The 23021-nt window shown below is 29.3% G+C and overlaps 1 protein-coding gene across 1 annotated transcript in view; it reads left to right on the forward strand.

Annotated features, from left to right (window-relative positions):
- The window catches only part of LOC148276240 (uncharacterized), a 133400-nt gene that overhangs the window by 35263 nt on the left and 75116 nt on the right, over positions 1-23021 (forward strand). The window contains exon 4 of the mRNA XM_088234539.1: positions 4179-4225. Coding sequence (XP_088090665.1) covers positions 4179-4225 — 47 coding nt within the window. The remainder of the gene's footprint in view (positions 1-4178; positions 4226-23021) is intronic.

The following is a 23021-nucleotide window of genomic DNA, read 5'->3' on the forward strand; positions in this document are numbered from 1 at the left end:
TTGTTTTAAAAGATTACATACATATTATATATTTAATTGTAAGATTCAAAATGTCCATGTATTTGTAATTTTCCCAAACTGAACGGTTCGGGTAGGTAGGAAGAAAGTGCCCTAAGGCAATATGCCCGCCCTTTTATGTATATATATTGTATAAAGGTTAAATAAATAAAAATATCTTGATATAAAAACAGTTTACAATATGAATTTATTTTACTGGTGAATTATATGAACCTTACAAAATATAAAATTTTATTTCGTACAAAATGTTAGTAGAGCACCCTGCACCAAAAAACTCCTCTCAAAACGTGAAAAAATTTAATTTCCAAAGTTATATTGTTCACAAATATTACTCCAGAGATATTTCTTTAAATAAACAAGACCTATGTAAGACTTTTATTAAAGTATTGTGGATATCAAGTATGGAGTCCCTACTTTACTTAAGATATCGAAATATTTGAAAATGTCCGAAGAAGTGCTACAAAAATTCCCAAATTACTCAAAAGGATGCCTAACCACGGTAGATTAAAGGCACTAGGACTTATATCGAAGAGACTTTTAAGAAATTCAATAATTACTATGACACCCACTGAATGAGATGTACTTATCAATTAAATCCCAACACAAATTTACGGGGTCATAACTGGAAGCTATATCATCCCCAATTCCACCTCAATCCCAAGATAAACTTCCATTCCAGCAGGGTAGTTTCAGACTGGAATAAATTGCCAAGTCTAGTCATCCATTCCATTTCGGTTAACCAATTCAAAAACCGTTTGGATGCTTTTTTGAAGGAGGAAGAACGCAGACAAAAAGCAGTACACGAGATATAGGCGCATCAGCAAATGTTGCCTGTTCATAAGGAATAATAACAAAAACAATAAATAATACTTAAAATAATAATAGTAGTAATAATAATTATTATTATAATAACACAAAAGGTAGGTAGTCTATTTAAGGTTGTCGAGTATACAGTGCTACAATCGTAAGAAATGCATAATTACCAAACCAGTATTTCTTGTTTTAGATAAATATAGCTAATTCAACATTTATTTTTATGTTTAGCTGCGGATTTTTTATTAATTTCTCTGACAACCCTTAAATCAAAACGTAAATAGCCATTAGAATGAAACTTAGCTGTTCTCTATATGCCTTGGCATTCCGTTGCTGTTTGATAAAGTTCACGCCGCAATAAATTACAAAGCTTCTACTGGGAAATGTGTACTCGGTATACGAGTATAAAGCAATAATTGTTATATGAAGCTACACAAACTGAGGAAGCAGGGTGTATTAATACGTTTTACTGTCTGTAAATTAACTGTTCTATCTACGAGTATATTACTAGCAACTTACCGTGTTAAGGTAGTAAATTCATGAGACATTATCTATGATACATTGACGTCACGTTTTTTCCCATTCCATAAGGGCTTGATGGGTAAAAGTGTTAGATCTCTATTTTAAAGGCTAGAGATATGTAAACTATAGAAAATACTCGTATATTAACAAACTATACAATACATTTGGTAGCATCGATGGTGTAATATGGCTAAGACGCTTCTAATATGGATTTTAAATTCGATTTTAAATCGGATGTGCACACTGAAAAACATTCCCTCTACGTATCTAAAAACCGTTTTAAAGACCAAGAGTATTAAACACAGTCTTACCTTTCCTCGAACAAATATAATTCCCGTATTTTCTTCCTATATAATGGCACCAGAGTGGTGTTTTTAAACACAATATAGATATTTATCATTAGCGTGTCTCTATTGTTTAACGTTTGACGTAAGCTAAGACCATCAAAAAACACGAAATAGCGCCTAGTTTTATCTGCCGTCTTTGGACGTACGGAATACACATATGATAAATTATTTTGAAAAACAAAAATGTGTCTACGGAAAAATTTATTCTGGTAATTTTTCTCAAAAAAAAAATAGTTTTGGGTTGCGGAAAATGGGATAACAAAACCTCGATTTGTCGATTTTAATCAGGCATAATCAGTCCAACGCGCAGTTGTTTTTATTGCGCAACATTGCGCAAACACAGATTCACAAAATTTCTCTAACACTGTACATCTTTAGTAAAATGTTGTCATTCTTCTACCTTACAATATCGAATATTCACAGATTGTGTCAACTTCAATTTTTATAATTACTAAATTTTTCTACCTATACGTGAATAAGGTACTTCGTTTGCAAAGTATGTCGATTATTTTTACTACATGAAGGCAAAGATAACAGTTTTAAAAGTGCAAATCATGAGAATAAATGTAATAGAACCTGAAACCACATACATCACAATATAATAACTTTATAGATGTACGTAAATAACGATAAAATACCATATAAAAAAAGCTAGGTACATTATTATATGTGTTAGAAATTTTTTAACAGTTCTGTGCAAAAAATATAAGTTTACGGTAGATGTTCTTTAAGTGTGGCTAAGCAAAATACAAAATATCAAAGCGATGTTTACAGTATTCAAAAAATTTAAGTTATTTTTTTTGTTTTGCAGTAAGAATTTTCATTAAAAACTGACCCTGGAAAATGCAACAAATTTCTCCCTACTCGTTTTCGAGCCGGTGTAGTCGATGATTGGAGAATTTACAAAATAATTTGGTCTGCCAGACGCCACAAGAAATTGACAGTTATTCAAAAAAAACATCATGGCTGTTACGACATATGTATTTATTTATTTAAGTTAAAGTGGCCACTTAAACCAGCCAATGACAGGTCATAAGCCCTGTAAATGCCTAGACTTCCATATTCCCTTCACAAAAATGTTTTCCCTCTGTTGAAATAAATTTAAATATGAACAACTCCTTAGGGAGGAAATTCAGCCAGTCTGCAAGCATTTGGACATAATCATATAATCAAACATTGTTTATTTAAATAGCGCTATTTTTGTGATTATCAATTGTGGGTGCTGTACAATTACCATTCCAACACGCCTTACAGCTACAGAGCGCATAGGCAATTGGGATTCTAGTTTTCCAATTCCAATAAGGTTAAATTTAAATTATTATATAAGAGCTAGATTACAACACGTCTTGCAGCTACATAGCGCACGGATGTTTAAAAATCTAGCCTCTTTTTACACTACACAAAAAAAATATCTTTTTAACAAAAATAATCTAGAAAGAATGTCCTGCAGCTACAGAGCGCATGGGCGGTTAAAAATCTAGACCATTAATTGTCCTTTTTTACTTATGAATACCTATCTAGTATTTATTTTTAACAGAAAATGGTATTTAAATTATAGTTTCAACTTAGTTAACTCAGAAAAATGCCAATATTTATTTTTTTTAAGTTTTGTATAAATTTATTCTAAAATTCAGAATCTTTTTGTTAAACATATTTTTTTATTATTTTAATGTTGCTTCGTGGGTCATGACATGGTTATGTCTTGTCTAAAGTTATATTGGTGCCTACTAACATATTTATAAAAATATCTAAATAATATAGTACATTAACGTGTAGTCAGAGTATCTGTACTAGGAGGGAAATCATCCGGGTGCTATAAAACAAGGGAATATTCCACTAAATAGAGCCGGCTGACATTAATTATTACCTTAATGAAGTGTCTGCACGCACCTTCATTTGCATTGAATTTAACGCAAATGGAATAGACAAAAACTTTATAATTAATTTTTGAACTAAACTGGGAAACTTGAATAGTTTTCATGATGAAGTAGTAGTCAGAATCCATGTAGACTGATGAATGTCCAAAAAGACATTTTACGAATTTACGACTTTAGATTTATAAAATATAATTTCTTTTCTATCATTATTTATATTTTATTGTCATTTTTAGCATACTTCAACAAATATTAAAAACATTTTAAATAAGGGAATATAAAAGTCTCGAGGTCTACAAGGCTTATGGCCTCTCATTGGCTGGTTTTAGTGGCCACTTTAGTCATTGTGTAAGGGAGTCTGATTTTTACCTTTTCTCTGATATTGTTAAAATCTGAATGTTTGCTATGTTTTTTTTTTTTTTAATTTCTCTGTTTTTTAGAATTAATAATATTACACATAAATATCATCGTATTGTAAAATAATATTGGCTTATATGTTAGTTTTTTAAATTCATTTAACATTGAATTTAAACTTTTTTGTATGTATTTAGTGTGTACAAAAATATTGATTTCTTGTTTTTTAATATGCGTTTTTTTATTTCAGATGTTTGAGTCCAAGATCAGCATATTTTTATGAATTTCCACCAAGCGGTAAGTTCAAATTTATTTTCTTAAATCGTAAACATAAAATCCTATGACATTTTTTTTACAAAAATTTCGTTTCAATTAACCTACTATAATTTCTTTTCTTTTACTACGAGTGTATGCTATAAAGTATTTTATTTATAGTCTTAATAAAATATTTTTTAAATTAATGCGGGGTTTTTTTTTTAATAAAAAAAAATATTTTTTACTTTTTTTTAAACGACGCTATGTTTATATGTCTTGACATTATATTTGTATATCATCATCATTGTCATCTAATGAAGAATAAAGCACTTCATAAATATTATGTTAGATAATTAGTTTCTCGCTTCAGGTGCAAGTCAGTGGACTATTTCAATGAAATATTTCAGTGCACAGTAACACTTTGTTAAATACATGTACTATTTTGATCATGTCAGGATTTGAATCTGAGACCTTTTGCATGGTAGGCAAACGTGCTTTATCTCACGTTTATTTATTATTTTAATATTAAATATGTTAATTTTTAAAAAATACTGGTTTTAAATTTTGAACCTAAGATAGGTACTATTCCTAATTATTCTTTTAGAAAACTCTCATCTTCATTTTTTTTCCCACGGACATTAAAAGTTTCAAAATTATTTCATTATGATCAAGAAAGTGCAGCGATGCAAAGTCTGGAAAAACAATTTAATTAAATGAAGCATAATTAAGATGGATATTGAAACTTAACGACGCCAGTAACTGAATATACCATTCGGAATTTCCTAGCATCTTCTAGATTATTCCCGAGTGATTAAAAACCTTCGAAGCATTAATGGCTTAAACCCTGTTAAAATATTAAATAGGGTGAGTTATTTATTTAATTTTTAATAAGTTAATATTATTTTCAATTATTTCAATTATAACATTATTTCATGGAAATCAAATAGTTTTATCTCTTTATTGACATGCCTTGTTTATGATTTTGTGACAACAATATTTATTTTTTAATGTTTTATTGTGCTGATTCGTTCTAACATGACACAGGACATGGGTCTCATGATGGACATTAGTCTCTTTTATTCTCATAATGTTAATTACTCGAGAATTCAGGAACAAATCAAATTATGCTTATTAAAATTGCTTAAGGAACTTTTATATCTGAAACAGATTTTAAAAAAATTAGATTGAAAAGCAAATATTTTTTTGATTAAAATATTTACGTAATCATCTTAAAATTAAACTCTCATCATCATTTATCAGCAGGTCGTTTCAATGTTTTGCACTTAACCTACATAATTTTTTATTTTTTTTAAATGACACATTGTACCATATTTCACATTAAAAAAAAAAATAAGTCCATCTCTAATACAAAAACTTATTTTTCTTAGCCATCGTTTGAGCATACGTCTTAATCCTGTATTTGACTCACTATTCTTAATATTGTTACACATTTTATACATTTGATTAGGAAGGCATTTATAATTAAGTAGTTTGAGTTTTTTTATGTTATTGTTTTATTAATATAGGACTACTTATGCACTAAAGATAAAAAATCTCCATCTTAAAACAGGCTGAGCCATTTTAGATGTAGACTTTCATAAACAGAGAGCACTCCGTTTTAATTTTAAATAAAAAGGTTTTATAAGGATTCCCTGTTTTTAATTATGTATACTAATTTTATGCAATAAATTTATAAAATAAAAAAATAAAAAAATCATAAATAAATTGTTCGGTAACTTGTTACATATTTTAGTTATACTGTATTGCAGTGTCTTTTTGCCATATTTATTACAATATGTAGGAACAACTAGCCCTTCCATTCTAGTAAACCTGTATTAGGAAATTGTATGCTAAAACACTTACGTTTGTTCAAGTCTTTTATATTATATTATATTTTATAAGAAATAAAATACGAGTGAAATTTTAGTGTTTTTTTTTTTTTAAACCAGTGACTGCTTAATTACTTTTATCTAGTTTGAAATTCTTACTGATTTGGTTTAAATGTATTTATTTTCATAACAAAGATGCTAGTCTAAAATGTTGCAAAAGCAATGAAGCCGATCGCTGCTTATTCCAAATGTGTAAATTTAACTATCACTCGTCTTTTATTTACATAATAAACTGTGTATTTTTATGGCAGAATATTTTATGAGAGCGACGCAATGTTGAAAAAAAAAGGGGCAAGAAAGTTGATTCCAAATTCATTAAAAGAAATATGGAAAATAAGAGATTACAACAGAGATAAAGAACATTTAAGAGAAGGTAATATAGAAGTATAGGCATCTACAGGACTTTTGACCTGTAATTGGCTGGTTTAAGTGTCTACCAATATGGACAGAATAGTGAATGTTACACAGTGTGTAAAGTGGTTACTTAAACCAGCTAATGACAGGTTATAAGTCAGGTAGATGCCTAAATTTTTATATTACCTTCTTTAAAATGTTTTTCATCTCTGTTGTAACACGTTAATATTAACAGCTTCCAAGGGAGTTGAATCTTGTCCTTGTCTTTAAAATTTGGAAAAAACTCAAAATATTGTTGATATGAATATAGAACTCAAATTTCCAAATCAGGTTTTTAATATAAAAAATCCTTATTTCAATATATTTCCAAGATAATTAAAAAATATTAAGCCAAATATGTTTGTATTATAAATTCTTGTAAAAGGCAGATTTGCCGTTTATTTAATAAAATAAATAAAATAATAAACACAATTATTGTTAAAATATTCGTAAAATCAATTAATTTAGTTTGAACTCATTTCAGCAAAACTCACTGATGTAGGAATCATAATGTATTTTTGTTACGTTAATTATATACATCCATATAAAGTATTAAAAACGGACTGTAGTTTATCTTTGAAATCCTATGCATCCAATACAGTAACTTTATTTTATCTAAGCATTCACAAATGGTTACTGTTGATTTCATGAAAACTAATTTTCCTTACGTTTCCGACCCAAAGCCTCACAACCAAAGTAACCTCTCCGTTTTATTTTGTGGCGAAAGTTTTACGTGGCCATTTCGTCCATACCCTTTATTATTATCGTCGAGAGATCCTAGACCAAGGACTATTCTCCTTATTCATAAAAAAAATCCGAAGAAATCGCACAAGTTGGCCCTAAAACTGAAATAAAAACAGAAGGCGAAAGAATTTTTCCCAATACTTAAGCCCTGTCAGTCGTAAAGCCTGTCTAGGCGGCAAATGAAAGAGTTATCCGAAATCCCATACAAGGGAGGGTGTGAGAAAAGGAAAAGCCCTTTTAAAAGTTGTTATTCATTATCTCTTCAATGCGACAGGTTTTCCTTGTTTGCAAACGTCCTGAATTTTTATTTCAGTGTTGCTGAAAATTTATTAATGCGCTGTTAATACGGTGTCAATAGTAAATAAATTAAATAAACAATTTTTTAGTATGTCCAAATGCTTGCAGACTGGCTGGATTTCCTTCATAGGGAGTTATTCACATATAAATTTATTTCAACAGAGAGGGAAAACATTAATGAGTAGGGAATATGGAAATCTAGGCATTTACAGGGTTTATGACCTGTCATTGGCTGGTTTAAGTGGCCACTTTACACACTGTGTAACATTCACCATTCTGCCCATTTTTGAACATCTATATTTTTTCAAATCTTCCATCTGTTGACTTTTGTGAAGTAAAGGAGCTGAAACCTTTATTTTGTGGGTAAGATTCATCCGGCTGAACCAAATCACCTACCAGGCAACTCTCCCTAGGAAGGAAATCCAGCCAGTCTGCAAGCATTTGGACATACTCAAACAAAGTTGAATTTACTACCTGGTAAAAGGAGAAGTATAAAAATTGGAAAATTGTTTTCAGGCGTTGATTTAATACAAAAACCTATACAATTCAACAACAAACTTAAAAATACTTCCCTTTCAATGGTTTCGTCAATAAAGGATCTTGGCATAACTTTAGATAGTAAACTCTCCTATCGTGAACACATTGATAATATGGTAAATGAATCTCTTAAACTTTTCGGTTTTATCAATAGAGTGACGGCGGACTTCAAAAATATTAATACCATCAAAACTCTTTATTGCTCACCAGTTCGACCCCATCTAGAATACGCTTCTCCTATTTGGTCTCCATTTTTCAGGACTCATATTGACCATATCGAGTCTGTCCAACACCGTTTTCTAAGAAAAGTGGCATGGTTGCTCGGATTACAAAGGGGTAATTATTCCTATTTAGAAATAGAGCAATCTCTTAATCTGTCTTCATTGGAGAGACGTAGAACTGAGATGGACCTTATATGCATTTTCAAAATACTTAATGCTTTAAGTGATGTCCCATCTCTGTTGCAATCAATTTCTTTTCATGTTCCCAACCGTTTCACCAGAAGTCAAAATCTGCTATTTATAAAATCTGCTAAGAGCAACTTTGGTTTTTATGCCCCAATGTCCAGAATGTGTAGATTAGTCAATTCATCACACGACTTGGAATTTTTTGGGATAGATCTTCCGGCTTTTCGTAGATCTCTTCGCGACTAAGCAGTGTGGGATGAAGTTGGATTGGCATGGTTTTGCTCAAAGTTATTAGTACAATTATTGTTTTGCCCTTGTTTGTCTTTGTTAAATAAATTTATGTTCTTTTTGTTCAGTTTCTAGCATTTATGTTTCTTCATGTAACTGTTGTTATTGGCTTAGGCCGTATATATTATAAATAAATAAGTAAATAACAGAATAATATAAATAATTAAATTTTATACAAATCGAAAAATGGAATTCAAAAAAGTTATATAATAATACATGGCAATATGTTATTAAAATTTTGTTATTATCAGAACGTTTTGATTAGTTTTGAAGCTATAAGATTGTTAATTGCATTTATTTCCATTTGGAAACATACTCGTATGTCTAACAAAAAGAAACTTATCATTTTTAAGAGTTACGTTTTTTTGCACTACAACAAGTCAGGAGGCCCAATTAGGTTGATGAATTTAATCACGAACACCCTTGAGAAAAATCACACATATTTTTATTGTGTTCTCACCGGAAATCGAACCCGAAACTTTCCGTGCGTAATTCAAGGATTTAAATCAATACCAAAGAGTCGGATTAACATAGTTAAAATGTGTTCTTTTTAAATTTAATATGAAATATAACTCAAAACATTTTTTTTGACTTGTCGTTCTATGGAACTAAGCCGTCAATACCTTGGGATAGAATAATTCAAATGTAGAATTCTCTTTAGTCTGGACTTCCATTATTATTTTTTCAACTCCAAAAACCACGAAAGTTGGAAATTTCATGGGTTTTTTCGTAATAATTTCGTCTGTCTCAATATCAGAATTAATCTCGGCATGCGATTAATATTCATTAAAATTTAAATTTTCTCATTACTTTCCTAGACTCGGGGCGCGAAATATTCTTTCTGAGGTTATTCTCATTATCATACCACGGCTGTTCGCTATCATTATTGTAATGCCTCCATCAACGAAGCGCCATACAAATCGTATCTAGCGACAACGTAAGTCTGTCTATACTCGGTACTATACGATATGACGTCTGGCGCTGTCTGGGATGACTGAAGGATATGCAGATTTTTTTCTCCTTTTTTACGCATCCCGCTCTTACCTTTTGGCGGAAAGAAATTAAAACTGAAACAAGTGAAGTATGACGTATCTACTATGGAGTAGTCTCAGTTGAAAGTTGACATATGATGTTGGATTTCGCGCGTTGCGAAATTGGAATTTGGAACAGCGTGAATAATATAATTTTTTTATTAAAAATATTTTTAGGGAAAGCAATTTTAAGGCTAAAAGATAAATATCGGTTTTTTGTTTGTATCCACTGTTGATCAATACCCTTTATAAAAATAACAATTTAATATTTTTATATATGTATACTTTTTTGATACCAATGTAAACTTATTTGTAAAATACTGTTTTATATATATTCACAATTTAATAAAAAAAAACACAATTATACGCTTTTATTTAATCGTGTGTTATTATTGTCGCACAACAGAGTTAACCCTGTTGGTTAACCATTTAGGTATAAAAAAAAATATTGATGCATTTTTTTATCAATTTTATTCTAAAATAACCAATCAAGTGGTAATTTTGGTTTTTTGAGATATTTTTAGCAATCACAAAATAAATGTTGGTGCAACTTTTGTCAGACTGTGGTTTTCAGAAATAATAATAATGAGAAGATTTTACATATTTTAAACAAAATATCTCTTAATTTATTCTTGTTGGTACTAAGGTACTTCGTATCTTATGAGAAACAACATTTTTTAAATGTGCAAATTTTCTCAATTTTGATAGTAGCAGTCAAGGGCGGTTTCATATTTTAGTTAATGAGCAATTCAGGTTTTTTCTTTTTCTTCTTAAATCTATTCATATCCACTCGTCACATCCTCTTCACTACCTGTATTTTTCACCCATTCATCATATTTTAACTTTTCTCCCCTCTCATTTTTACCAAGCAAGTATTTCAATAGTTTTCAGAGTTTTTTCGCAAAACCAAAACCACATTCAAACTTTTCGCTTTTTCATTTCGCGGAATATAAGGGAAGTACTTTAATCAGAACTATATCTAGCTGATTTGTTTCCAATATATCTCATTATTATACATGTTTTTCAAATAATAATAGATTATAAAAATATCCCTTTCGTTTGACAAGACTTTTTGTAATGTGTGGAATATAATAAACATATTTTAGATTTTCACGAAAATGAAAAATAATATAGTGTCTTTACTAAATGGAGAAATAACAAAAAAAAATATTTAATAAGAACATTACAAAAATGATGAATATAATAACTCGAACAAAATGCTTTTATCAATATTTTAAGTATGTGTGTACAAACATTTGTTTTAATGTACCGATTTTAATCCACTAGAAATTTTACAAAAATCAAAGTGAGTCTAAGCATGAACATGGATTTTTCTTGACACCGGCTGGTGAAACATGAAATCAGCGAAATACAGATCATAAACCCTATAGACTTTCACATTCCTTTTACATAGAGATTTTACGTTTGAAAAGAAAACTAATTGAAATGCACTGAAGCCGCTTAATCAAATACTTTTTATTGGTTTTCATTAAAACTATATTCTGTTCTTCTCTTTTAAATATGTTCAACGATTATGTTTGCATATTGCTGTAGCCTGTTTCAGACTTGTTAAAACAAAAATTCCAACTGAAATATCCACATGAAATTCCTGAAACCCGCATATGTGTTACAAAGAGAATCATGGAGATAATATTTAACTGACTGAAATAGTTTCACTGGTAATACAGACAAAATCCGTAAATTTCTATATTTAATTGAACTGAGATTCTCCCGCTCAACCACCCTTGTTTTAATTACTCAGATTTATATTTGGATAATTTATATAGCGCCGTTTTTGTGAAAATCACCTCAAGGGCGCTGTACAATAAATAAATATCCCAGCACGTCTTGCAGCTACAGAGCGCATGGACGGTTAGGATTCTTGTTTCTCGTCTCCAGTTATGATATATAGGAGCTAGATTACACGTCTTGCAGCCACAGAGCGCATGGACAATAAGAAATCTAGCCCCTATTTACATTTCTATTTTTTTATTTGACAATGGAGTTTACAGTTTTAGTGATATTTTAAAAAATTAAATAAAAAACAAATTTATAAAAATGGAAGTTAGATAACAACAAGTCTTGCAGCTACTGAGCGCATGGACGGTTGGAATTCTAGACCTCATTTACTAAATTTGGATATTTGATAGTTGATAACATTTACCTGTTGAAGCTAGATTACTAATCGTCTTGCAGCTACAAAGTGCATGGACGAGCGAAATTCTGGCAACTTAAAATTATCAAAAAATTTACAATAACAAACATTGAGCATAATAGTAAATTTGTAAAGTGTTCGTGCTAAAAAGTAAACAATAAAAAACTAAACAGATAAAGCACTTCAACACTATGGATAGCATAACAGATAAAAATATCCGAAGGGTAGCTTTCATAGATGTTCGGTAGTCACTAGTCACTGTCGCAGTGTCGCACATGTGCAAACACATGTTGTTTGCTAAATTCCTAGAAGATGGTCCGGTCCACGTGTAGTTGCCGGAGGGGGGAAAAAAGCCTATTGTTCCAACGACATTGTATCCATTTTAGTCTGTATTTTGAGTATGAAATTCCCGCTCAATTTTATTAATTTTTGACATTATTATTAGACAAACGTGTGTATGAGAGTGGTTTACGGATTGACGCATCATTTTGTATGTACGAGTATATTAGAAAGTATATTCTAAATCTATTGAGTATGTATCAATAAGTTCACTTTTAGTAGCACTGTTGTAATTTATCGTGGGAGGTAGTATTCCAGATAATTAAGTCTTGGTACGTCCGCATCACAAATTAATACATTCTTAAACAATTTAATGGGTTCAAATACTTTTTTATGATTTTAAAGTAGGCGCACTGTTATTTGAAAGTTTCCTTTATTCACTACTTGTCACATATTTTAGTAAGAATAAAGCGCAAAATAATGCTTTAAAATGAATAGTCTTCTTTTTCTACTTTTTGTCTACACATCGACCACTTATAAACATTAATACAATGTTTGTTTAACAGTTAACAATTTAATTTCGAATTTTAAGCTACTATTGGAGAGAGAAACTATAATTCACGCCCAGCCGGTACGGAGGCTGAGCGCGAAGATGTGCCTTTATAGACCTCAAAAAGTATTTTATTCACCTTTTCAAGGCGTCATTAAGCCTGTTAACTAGAGGTTTTCTTACTTTTTGCAGTATCTTTTAAATTTACTATTTAACTTAACTGACATTTCATTCCCTGTAAACGTTTGAACTGAATGGTGAATTTATCGCACGTCTCTTAGAAATATCTTGTTTTTGTCATACCCGTAAAATGTTTAATTAAAATTCTGTGATATAATTTATATTTACAGAGTTTAAATTTAAAAATTAAAGTTATTTATTTCCGCACATGAATTCTCTTCCTATTTAGGAAAAAAAGAAAGTTAATTTTATTAGCTTTTTTCATGTTTAAACATTTTACATTAGTTATGCAACAACTTGTGATTTTTACCCGTAGGTACTATTGCGTGCTATTTTTCAAAACTTTTTACCCAATTAATTATTCATTCGATTTATAGTCGTACTTACATCGTTAAATTTATTATGTACTACCTTCATTTTCCGCTAAGTACAGCTTCTCCTTGTTCTTATCTTGCTCTGCTCTAACACTGTTAAAACTCTCTTAACGTTTTGCGTCCATTTGTTTATGTCTTCATTAAGTTTAATGCTTCTGGAGCTTTGGGCTTTTTTGCCTAAAGCCTAGTTCAAAGCTTAAATGTAAATAAACATTGTGAAATCCGTTTGCTGGGCCAACTTCCTCCCAAAACAGCGAGCTTTTAATAGCATTTACATTTATCTAGCACTAGAATAGTATTTATTTCTAACTAAGCGAATGTATAATTTATTCTTAATAAATCATTATTTTTTTAATAAAAGTTTTTTCTCCCTTTTTTTAATCACTTTCTTATTGGCAACAAATAAAACAAAGAAGTATTGCATAGGTATTCCGATAACAACTTAAGGATAATTGTAATTATAATATTAATTGTATTCAATAAAATAGCTGAATGGGGAAAAGCCAATTTTATTATAAACTGTATACAGAGAAAAAATCTGCGAAAATTAAAAAAATAAATAAAAAATGGTACGAAAATTAACAGTGTATGACTAAATGTAAAAAAAACAAAAGAAAATAAATATATTTCAATAAATAAAATATGCAAAGGTACCTACATGACAAAAAAAAGAAATGTTTTTATTTATCACTATTTTAAAAAATTATTATATATATATTTATTCATACAATGAAATATATTACAAAAAAATTATAACGTGTCCTTGGGAAGGGGGCAACACAGGGCTTTTGACTTCATGGAGTTAACTCCATAAGGGCTTCCAAGAGCCCTGTGTTGGAGTTGGGATATAAAATATTGGAAAGTGAAAGGATGCATTATTAAACAATATATAAAATATACTTTTTACATAAATAACAAATTTACTGGACAACAAGATAAACTGTATATCGTACACTGAGAAGAAGACTGCTGTAACTCAAAATTACTGATTTTACAAGAGAGCAAAAATTTAGTTTCACTATACATAAAATGAACAAAATGAACAAAATGAACAAAATGACCAAAATGAATTAAATGAATAAAATGAATAAAATGAATAAAATGAATCGAATGAATCGAATGAATCGAATAAATCAAATAAATAATCATTATGATTTAATAAAATTACAAAGGAATTCCACCGCGGATTGTATTAGTTGAACCATTTTTTCTATTTTTTTTATTTCAATGAAGAAGGTTGTAAAAACCGTTTAAATACATAAATAAGGTATAATAAAAAGTACTTTGATAAACTGAATTGTTGACCCTCTTTTCGGAAAATTCACAGGTGTGAAGGGAAGAAGATCATGTTATGTCAAAATGAAAGGCAATAAATTTGACAGTCGCTCCATGCCAGAGCCGAAATACATTTTCTTTCCGCTAGTTAGATATTTCTCACACGTATTGCTTTCAACGGCTGCTTGATTGGATATGAATGTGTTTGTATACATCAGGATAAGTTTCACAAGGCCAGGGAAATTTGAAAGGAAACTTCCCAGAAAAGTGAGAAAAGATTTTCAAAGTACACCGAATTATTCAGCACGTAAATATATTTTTTGTCCCAATTACCTTCGTAGATAAATATAAAAGAAAATGATTTCAAAATTATTTTGGATGTGTAGTATTGACATAATATATTTGGATTACTAAAATATTAAAATTAAATCATTTTAAGAATCGAAAATCAACAAAATGGTGAACGTTGCACATTATGATAAGTAATGACTTAAATCAGTCAATGACAGATTTGAGGCACCGATTACAATGACAAGTAAATAAAATTGTCTTTAACTTTGTATCAAAATTGGCGTATGAAAAATTTAATATTCATATGTTTATATTTATGAAACTAAGTTAAATTATAGATCAATGACACGGTATATATTTATAAATATTTTCATGCAAATATAAATATTTGTGTTCAGAAAATTTGATTTAACTTTTAAAGATAATTAAAAAAAAACTGCTAACCTCACATTAAAATACGGGTTTTAAAGCTATCGATATTTACAAAAACCAGCACAAAAATTAATGCAACTTAATTGGATAGTGAGACCATTGCAGTAGACTGCTGCGAGACATCGCGTTTATTTATATCTCGCACACTGAGTAGAGGACTGTTGTAACTCAAAATTGATCGATTTTGAGTTATGGACATAGTCAAAACGAGAATTTCATTCTGCATATTTGACTAAAACAGTCGTTATTCTATCACAAATACCCGAGAAGTTATACCAATTACCTCACTTTTTTATGTTAATTTTTTTTATTATATATTTGTATATATTCTTTATTTAATCAAAAATAATTACCCTTCCATTTAATCTTGATGTGCCTACTACAAAAACATTACTAAAAAAATACTGCAAAACCTTTAACTTTTTCTTGGAAGTATAACTTTACTTTACTTTACTTTTTTAATTTTAGTACCTTAATATTGTTTTTTGGATATATTTGAGTATATTTATTTTTGAGATATCGAGCTTTGGCCTCCTGCAACTTTCACCTCCAACTCTGTCGGTCCTATACGAGTACATTTTATCGTAAATACATTTTTATATTCACTTTGCCCAGCTAACAGGGGTACATACCCCGTTCCAAGCTAGGCAATTACATTTAACTATTTGATAATAGTTTACGTTAGATTAATAGTTTTAAGTTAATATAAAGCACGGACTAATAAAATATAAACTTACTCGTTTACACATTTTTATACATATACATACACACATACACACATATATACATACATACACATATATACATATATATTTATACACAAATATATACATATACACACATAAACATATATACACACATGCGCATACACATACATACATTCATAAAACAAAGACAATTTATTCAATATAATGCGAAACTTCATAATTGCCATATATGTTTTGTAATTCTTGAAACGGTTATTCAATTACCATTTATGTTTTTTGATCTACTAATAAAAATGCATTTCCAGGAAATGCGGGTACTATTATTCAATTTTTTAATCTATGTTATATAAGTTGATCAGGCTTTTAAACATTTATTTAAGTCGTATTTGTCTACAAGTTACCTTTTACATTTGTGTTTATTATTAATAAATGTAAAATATTTTTCCTTTGTGGTGCATATTGTCGTATTTAAGAATCGTTAAAGTTTGTGTAACATAAAATGTGATATTTTTTTAATATTTCATCTAGGATCTTACCCATGGGACTATAAGACTAGTGATTGGCCATAATTGCTTTTTTGTATTTTAAAAATACACGCCTAACATGTTTATTTATCGAATATTTAGAGGAAAGTAATAAATTCTCCCCGCTGCGTTGTGAAATTAATTGAAACTGATATTTTTTTGCACCAGAGACGCAGAATATTTTTAAGATTGATACTATATATAGAATTCTGGGCATTTAAAAAGCATGTTACCTGTCATTGCCTGATTTGATCACCTTATACAAGTTACACAATTTTCAAAAATCATTTTACAAAAAAAAATACTGCATTTAAATTTGTTTCAACAGAGAAGGAAAACATTTTCGACAAGAGAATATGGAAGTCTAGGCATTTACAGGGCTTATGACATGTTATTGGCTGTTTTAAGTGGCCACTTTATAAACTGTGTAATATTGACTATAAGCATTTACTAAAATGTTTTTTACTCTCTGTTGCAAAAAAATTATAACTAAACAATTACCTAGAGAGGAAATCCAGCCTGCTTACAAACATTTGGACATACTTAAAACATTGTTCATTTATTGCAATTTTAAATTTGACGCCTAGAATCTACTAATTGATTTACATATTGTTGTATGTTTTTATTTGTTGTTACAAAATATTACTATGGTGAGTTAATCATTATAAACTGTATATTTACACAAAACATTTAGGTACACTTACATGCAGGTACAAACTACATCGTAATTAACGTACGTGTATTTTTTTTTCTTCATTACGTTTTTAGATTAAATAAACAGCAATATGAAAACCATTTGGCATTTTTTTTTGTCAAACAAATAAATATATAATAATTATATTGAACAAATACTAGAAATATTAACCCTGTTTCTAAGGACGATTTCTCCATTCACATCACGGCATCGTTCTGCGAGATGTCATGACGTACTTTAGCGTACTTTCGTGGAAAATCTTATTTTATTGTCACGACTCTTCCATTTATTTCCGGTTAATACTGCCTCTATCTATGAGGTTCTATTTGCAAATGGCAAAAACACACCCAAAAACTTTCATATAAATATTTAATCTACGCATTCCCTTATTTTATTATGTTTCTCGCTTGTGGTGATATTTTATCCCTCATTCTAATCCAAAAATACAATCTTTATTTGCAAATATTAGAGTTTTTTAATGGGGAATTTATTTTTTATAAACATTTCACATATTGACACTAATTTATCTTTTACAGTTACTGATTCAAATGATGATATTTATCTTCATATAATTTTCAAATATTTTAATATAATTTAAAACATATGCATGTATGTTATTTGGTTTTAAAATATATCTACATTGTTAACTAAATTTACATAACCTGTTTTTAGATCAACAAAAACAAAACGGTTGATAAGCTGGTTCTATGGGTTTTATTGTTTTTCTTTCATTTATATGTAGTTTAGTGTATATTCTCATAAATTAATTTTGTTTACCTCATTTAAAGGAACAGTTAATAAAGAAATAAAGTAGTTTAAATATTTAATTATTCATTAAAATGTGTCATATGTGGGAACATTTTTATAAATATGTATTATTATTTGTAAAGAAGCTGCAAATTAGTTTTTCTACACTCCAACCCCGTTTAAATAGTTTTTTTTTTCTATTTATAAGGATTTAGACAAATATTTAATATTTCCTACATTTATTATAGAAATTTTGTTAAGTATTTTAATATGCAAGAATCATAAACGCTCTCTTTTGATCTTGATAGAAAATTCAAAAAATTAGTTGTCTTATTTAAATCACGCGTCATAATATTCAACAGAATTCAAAGGTATAAAAAATATTTTAGAAAATAAATAAAAAAACTCCAGACAACTTTTTATCAAATTACATACGCTTTACTGTTGAATTAACTTTCAACTTCTTGGGTGTGAGCTTGTAGAGCACAGAATTAAACTAATTTCTTATAAACTTGAAACGTGATGGGTATCTGCCTCTTTAACTTGAGTTTTTCTTATTAAAAGCTCCACGTTACAAAACGAAGGCCCACACATTTAAGGCCCCCTTAGGGAGGTATTCCAATCCGAAACTTGATGTGTCTAAACTTTGCAGACTATATGCATCATCGTGTGAACTGCACTGCGGTACTAAGGCTACTGCATGAGTATCTTCAACTTTAGTTCTTACAACTTTGAATTGGTTTAATTGTTATTGTTATTTGCTTTCAAGTAATACGCATTTTTATACTTTCCCTGGGTTGTTTGCTCAGGTAAAACAGAAAAATATCTACATTGATATATATGCACACGTGTTGTATTATTTCACATCATAAAAAAATGCTGTACACTAGATTGATATTAGACACTATAATATATATTGTATCCAATTTTGCGTCTTAAGTTCAAAAATGTTTTTCTAACATTTGATAAAACAAAGATGAAACTTAAATTTCTTGACTTTACTATAATTACGACTATCTGCTATAAATCAAACATTTTAAATATAAATACGATAAAAGTTCATTAATAAAACCTAAAAGACTCGATCTTTTTTATCTTACTTTGTACACATAAAAATAAATGGAATAATATAAATTAATTAATTTTATCTATACCTCAGTCAACTCTTAAGTATTAAAATAGTTTAAGCTAAATATTTTAAATGTTTTTAATGTAAAAAATATATTTTTAAACAAGCAATTGAATTTCAACATTGAAATATTTTTGTTTTATCTCTAAACTTTTCATTTTATTTCAGAAAAGAAAGCTTTTTTCACATGAAATCAAGTCTACGCTGTTTTGCTCGATGAAAAAACTCAAAGTACACGACTTCACGAATTGGAACATTTTTCTAGAAAGAAATACACATCATACGACCAATTTAGTTGATAGGCATCTTAGGCCAGAGGCTTGCGTATCATTACATTACAAATAGCCTTCTCGGGGTAGATTGACGCCTTTAGCGAATTCGGGGTAGGCCTTGCTTATAGGAAAGAAAAATAACGGTCCTTTAAAGAAAAACTTTTACTTTTTCAAGTGGGGATATCTTGGCAAATCATGGAATTTTGATTCGAATTTTTCTTGTACAAACGTGGTTTGATCTTAACAAACGATTTTATGATAACATCAAATATTATTACTTTTATAAATACCAATTTAAATAACATTATATTTAATACCAGTTTATTTTGTTGATTATACCTGTTAAAAGAACGCTCAAATAAAATATAAATGTAAGTTCTACATATTATTGCTTACAAAGTAGGTTTTGTTTATGTATGTAGCGGGGATCAAATTATTTTTTAATTATGAAAGACATTTTTCAATTTTTAATCATTTATTTATCCTTTCATGTGTGTGAATGCAGGTACAAAGTAATAATAATCCCTCTAAATAATTTTTACCCAGTTATTGTTTGAATTAATGACGAGCTGACATAAAAAAAGACTATAGAAAGGAAATTTATATATACATTTACAAATAATTTATTTTTTTATATTTATTTACGTGTGTTGAGTCGGAACAAATATTTTAGTACCTAGCACATCAATAAATAAAAAAACTAATAGAAAAGTTTGATTAACATACATAAGATAAACAAATTATGGGCAATATTTTTATTGAAATTATTAATTCTGAAGTTTCATAAAGAAATGTTATCAAAAAAACATTACACATAAAAATTATTTGCACTTAATTTTGTTAAATGAAGAAATAGAAAAATGTACAATCGTGTCCACATGTTTTAAAAATTATAAGTGGCATTAAGTATTAAATTACAAAAATTAATGCATGTTGTTTGTTTAATGTAGAACAATCTTAGTATATTTTTTATTCATCCCCATTTGCAATTAAATACTAAACGTATAACAGCTTGCTTAAATAGGTACGAAGGTTTTCATGGTCACGGTTATCAATTTGTTTTTTTTTTTAGTGATACCGTGTGTTTCATTTGTTCCGAAGTTTCGGCTACCATTGCAGGAGCCATCTTTAGGGTAAGCTGAGTCAGTTACACGGTATCACAAAAAAAAACAAATTGATAACAACGTGCTTATTTTTGAGGAGAAATGAGATTCAGCCAACCATTATTCATCATAGATCCTGGAATATTCAATGGGATACATTTGGTTATAAATACTAAACAAGTATTGCAAATATCGTCGAATTAGGATTTAGAACATGTCCACGTCATTTGGACCCCATTTGCCTGGGGGTTGGGAAATATTACATGCGATTTGTTTACTTTAATCCGGGTGCGTGATCTCACCATGTATCGCGATGAAACCAAATTGTTCAGATTTCAAACATAAAATGCCCAACACTAAATAAAAAAATATTGCAATGAACAGTATTTGTATTGAGTACCACCCAATCTTTGTTTTATAAATACCGGGATTCAAATATTTCTATATAATGTACCTTGAGGTCGTGTTACATGGGTCAGAAAATGGTACCAGATCTTGTTTGGTTTATTGTGCAACAATTTTAGTGTCAAATCATAGGGCATTTTATTTGCTGTTTTGCATGTGGCAATATCTGGGATTAAAAATTACGCGTTAAGATGCGCAGTACGTATATGTTTTTGGCACCAAGACAGATACCGGGCAGATTTCTGGTTGACAAAACAAGCTATCGCGTGACTACTGACGAAAAAAAACAATGATCTTTTACGGAGTCGGTATGTACAGAAAAAAAGGCAAGTGGAAAGTAAAAAAAGTGCCCTGAAATGAATGAGAGCAAGGATAATTAAAGCAATATAAGAAACAACAAATACGCGTTGATAAATAATTTTTCTGAATTCAACCACAAATTTTACCCAATTCTTGTGTTTCGCGACACAACGTTTATTCGCTAAAATCTTGCAAAAGATCTTGTTACATTTTCTGACCCATGTAATGCAAAAGAAAGGATCAAATCCAACATACACGGTATCACCCAAAAAAGATACATAATATTCATGTAATACAAGCTTTGCATTCTTCAATAATTCTTAAATAATTTATAAAATGAATGAAACTTTGATTTTTTATATATTCCACAAATAGTTTTGTTAAAACCATGGAGATGTGTTTTGTGCCACAGTTTTATATGATATTGCTTTTAATAAGTTCAATTGGTTTCAAACTAATTATGATGGGAAACTTTTTTCACTCTACGATATGTAATCAACTGAGCGTCTCGTGGCTCGTTATGGTGCCGAAAAGAGTAATCGAATCCCAACTCTCATACATATTTTTAGTATAGTATTATACCAGGAAACCCCAGTGAGGTCACATTATTTTTATTATTAATTATAGTTTGTAAGCGAAAAATATGAATTAATAAATAAATAAATACTTTTTCAAATTATTGTTAATAACATAAGATTTCATTTCTAGAAGACCAACAAAGTACATCAGGGATGAATAACATTTTGGAAAAGGAAATATGAAAGTCTAGGCATTTACAGGACTTATGACCTGTCGTTTACAGTTTTTTTATTTTTTTTAAATCATATATAAAATACAAATACATAGTTTACAAAAATGTTTATAAAATAGGTAGGTACATGTAATATTATTTTATTTTTATTTATGACCCACAAGCACGTTCCGGAGTGTCAGTGTATTATTTATTTTATTCATAATTGTACATACTTTATATTGGTTTAAGTGGCTACTTTACACAATGTGTAACATTCACCATCTAGTCTATGTTTGAACATCATTTTTTTCAATTCTTCCATACGTTGACTTTAGTGAAATCAAAGAGCTAAAACCATTATTGTTGTGAAAAGATTCATCTGATCGAATTTTTTTTTCTATTCTAGGCAACGCTTGAAAACAATTTTCCAATTTATAAACCATAGAATTAAAAATAGTCCAGAAACCGCATACGAACATCAAACAGAAAGCGACTAAACTACTCTTAAAAGAAGTAGTTTTACGTTTTGATCCATTAGTTTCTTTGTAGACGTTGCTCAGTACGCAACTCCCGATTTGAATTCAACGTTGCCGTGTTGTGTCGTTTTAAAGTGTAGAAATAATGCTGGGATCTTAAAGAAACAGGATAAGATCACATTTTATGTGTAGTTAGCAAATGCATGTGTAAGTAGCAAATGCATTAGTTAAAAGTTGAATTATTTTTCCATCTGTCAGATTGTCGAAGAAAACAAAATGGAAATTTCGTTAGTGTTGCCAGGGTAGTATTTTTTTATCCTTCTTTGCTCGAAAGAGGGAACTAATGAAAATTGGACCTCGGATCAAACAACGCCGTGGTTGACATTTGACCGACATTATTTTTAAATCATCGAATATTATTTAACATGATATGAAATTTGTTTTATATTTATGTTCAAAGTTCATTAATTCAATGACTCTTATTAAATGACCCTTTACTTATCTACTCTGTTGTGTTAATAAATGTTTCCGCGTGTACAATAAAATTTTAGAGAACATAACAAATTGCTTTTTTTACCTTACATTTGTGTTATGATTATTTTTTTTCCCATCTTGCAACATTACGC

This window comes from Micrasema longulum, unplaced genomic scaffold (genome assembly GCF_059751315.1).
Source record: "Micrasema longulum isolate JH-2025_06_02 unplaced genomic scaffold, ASM5975131v1 h1tg001256l, whole genome shotgun sequence".
In the NCBI taxonomy this organism is placed as follows: Eukaryota; Metazoa; Arthropoda; class Insecta; order Trichoptera; family Brachycentridae; genus Micrasema; species Micrasema longulum.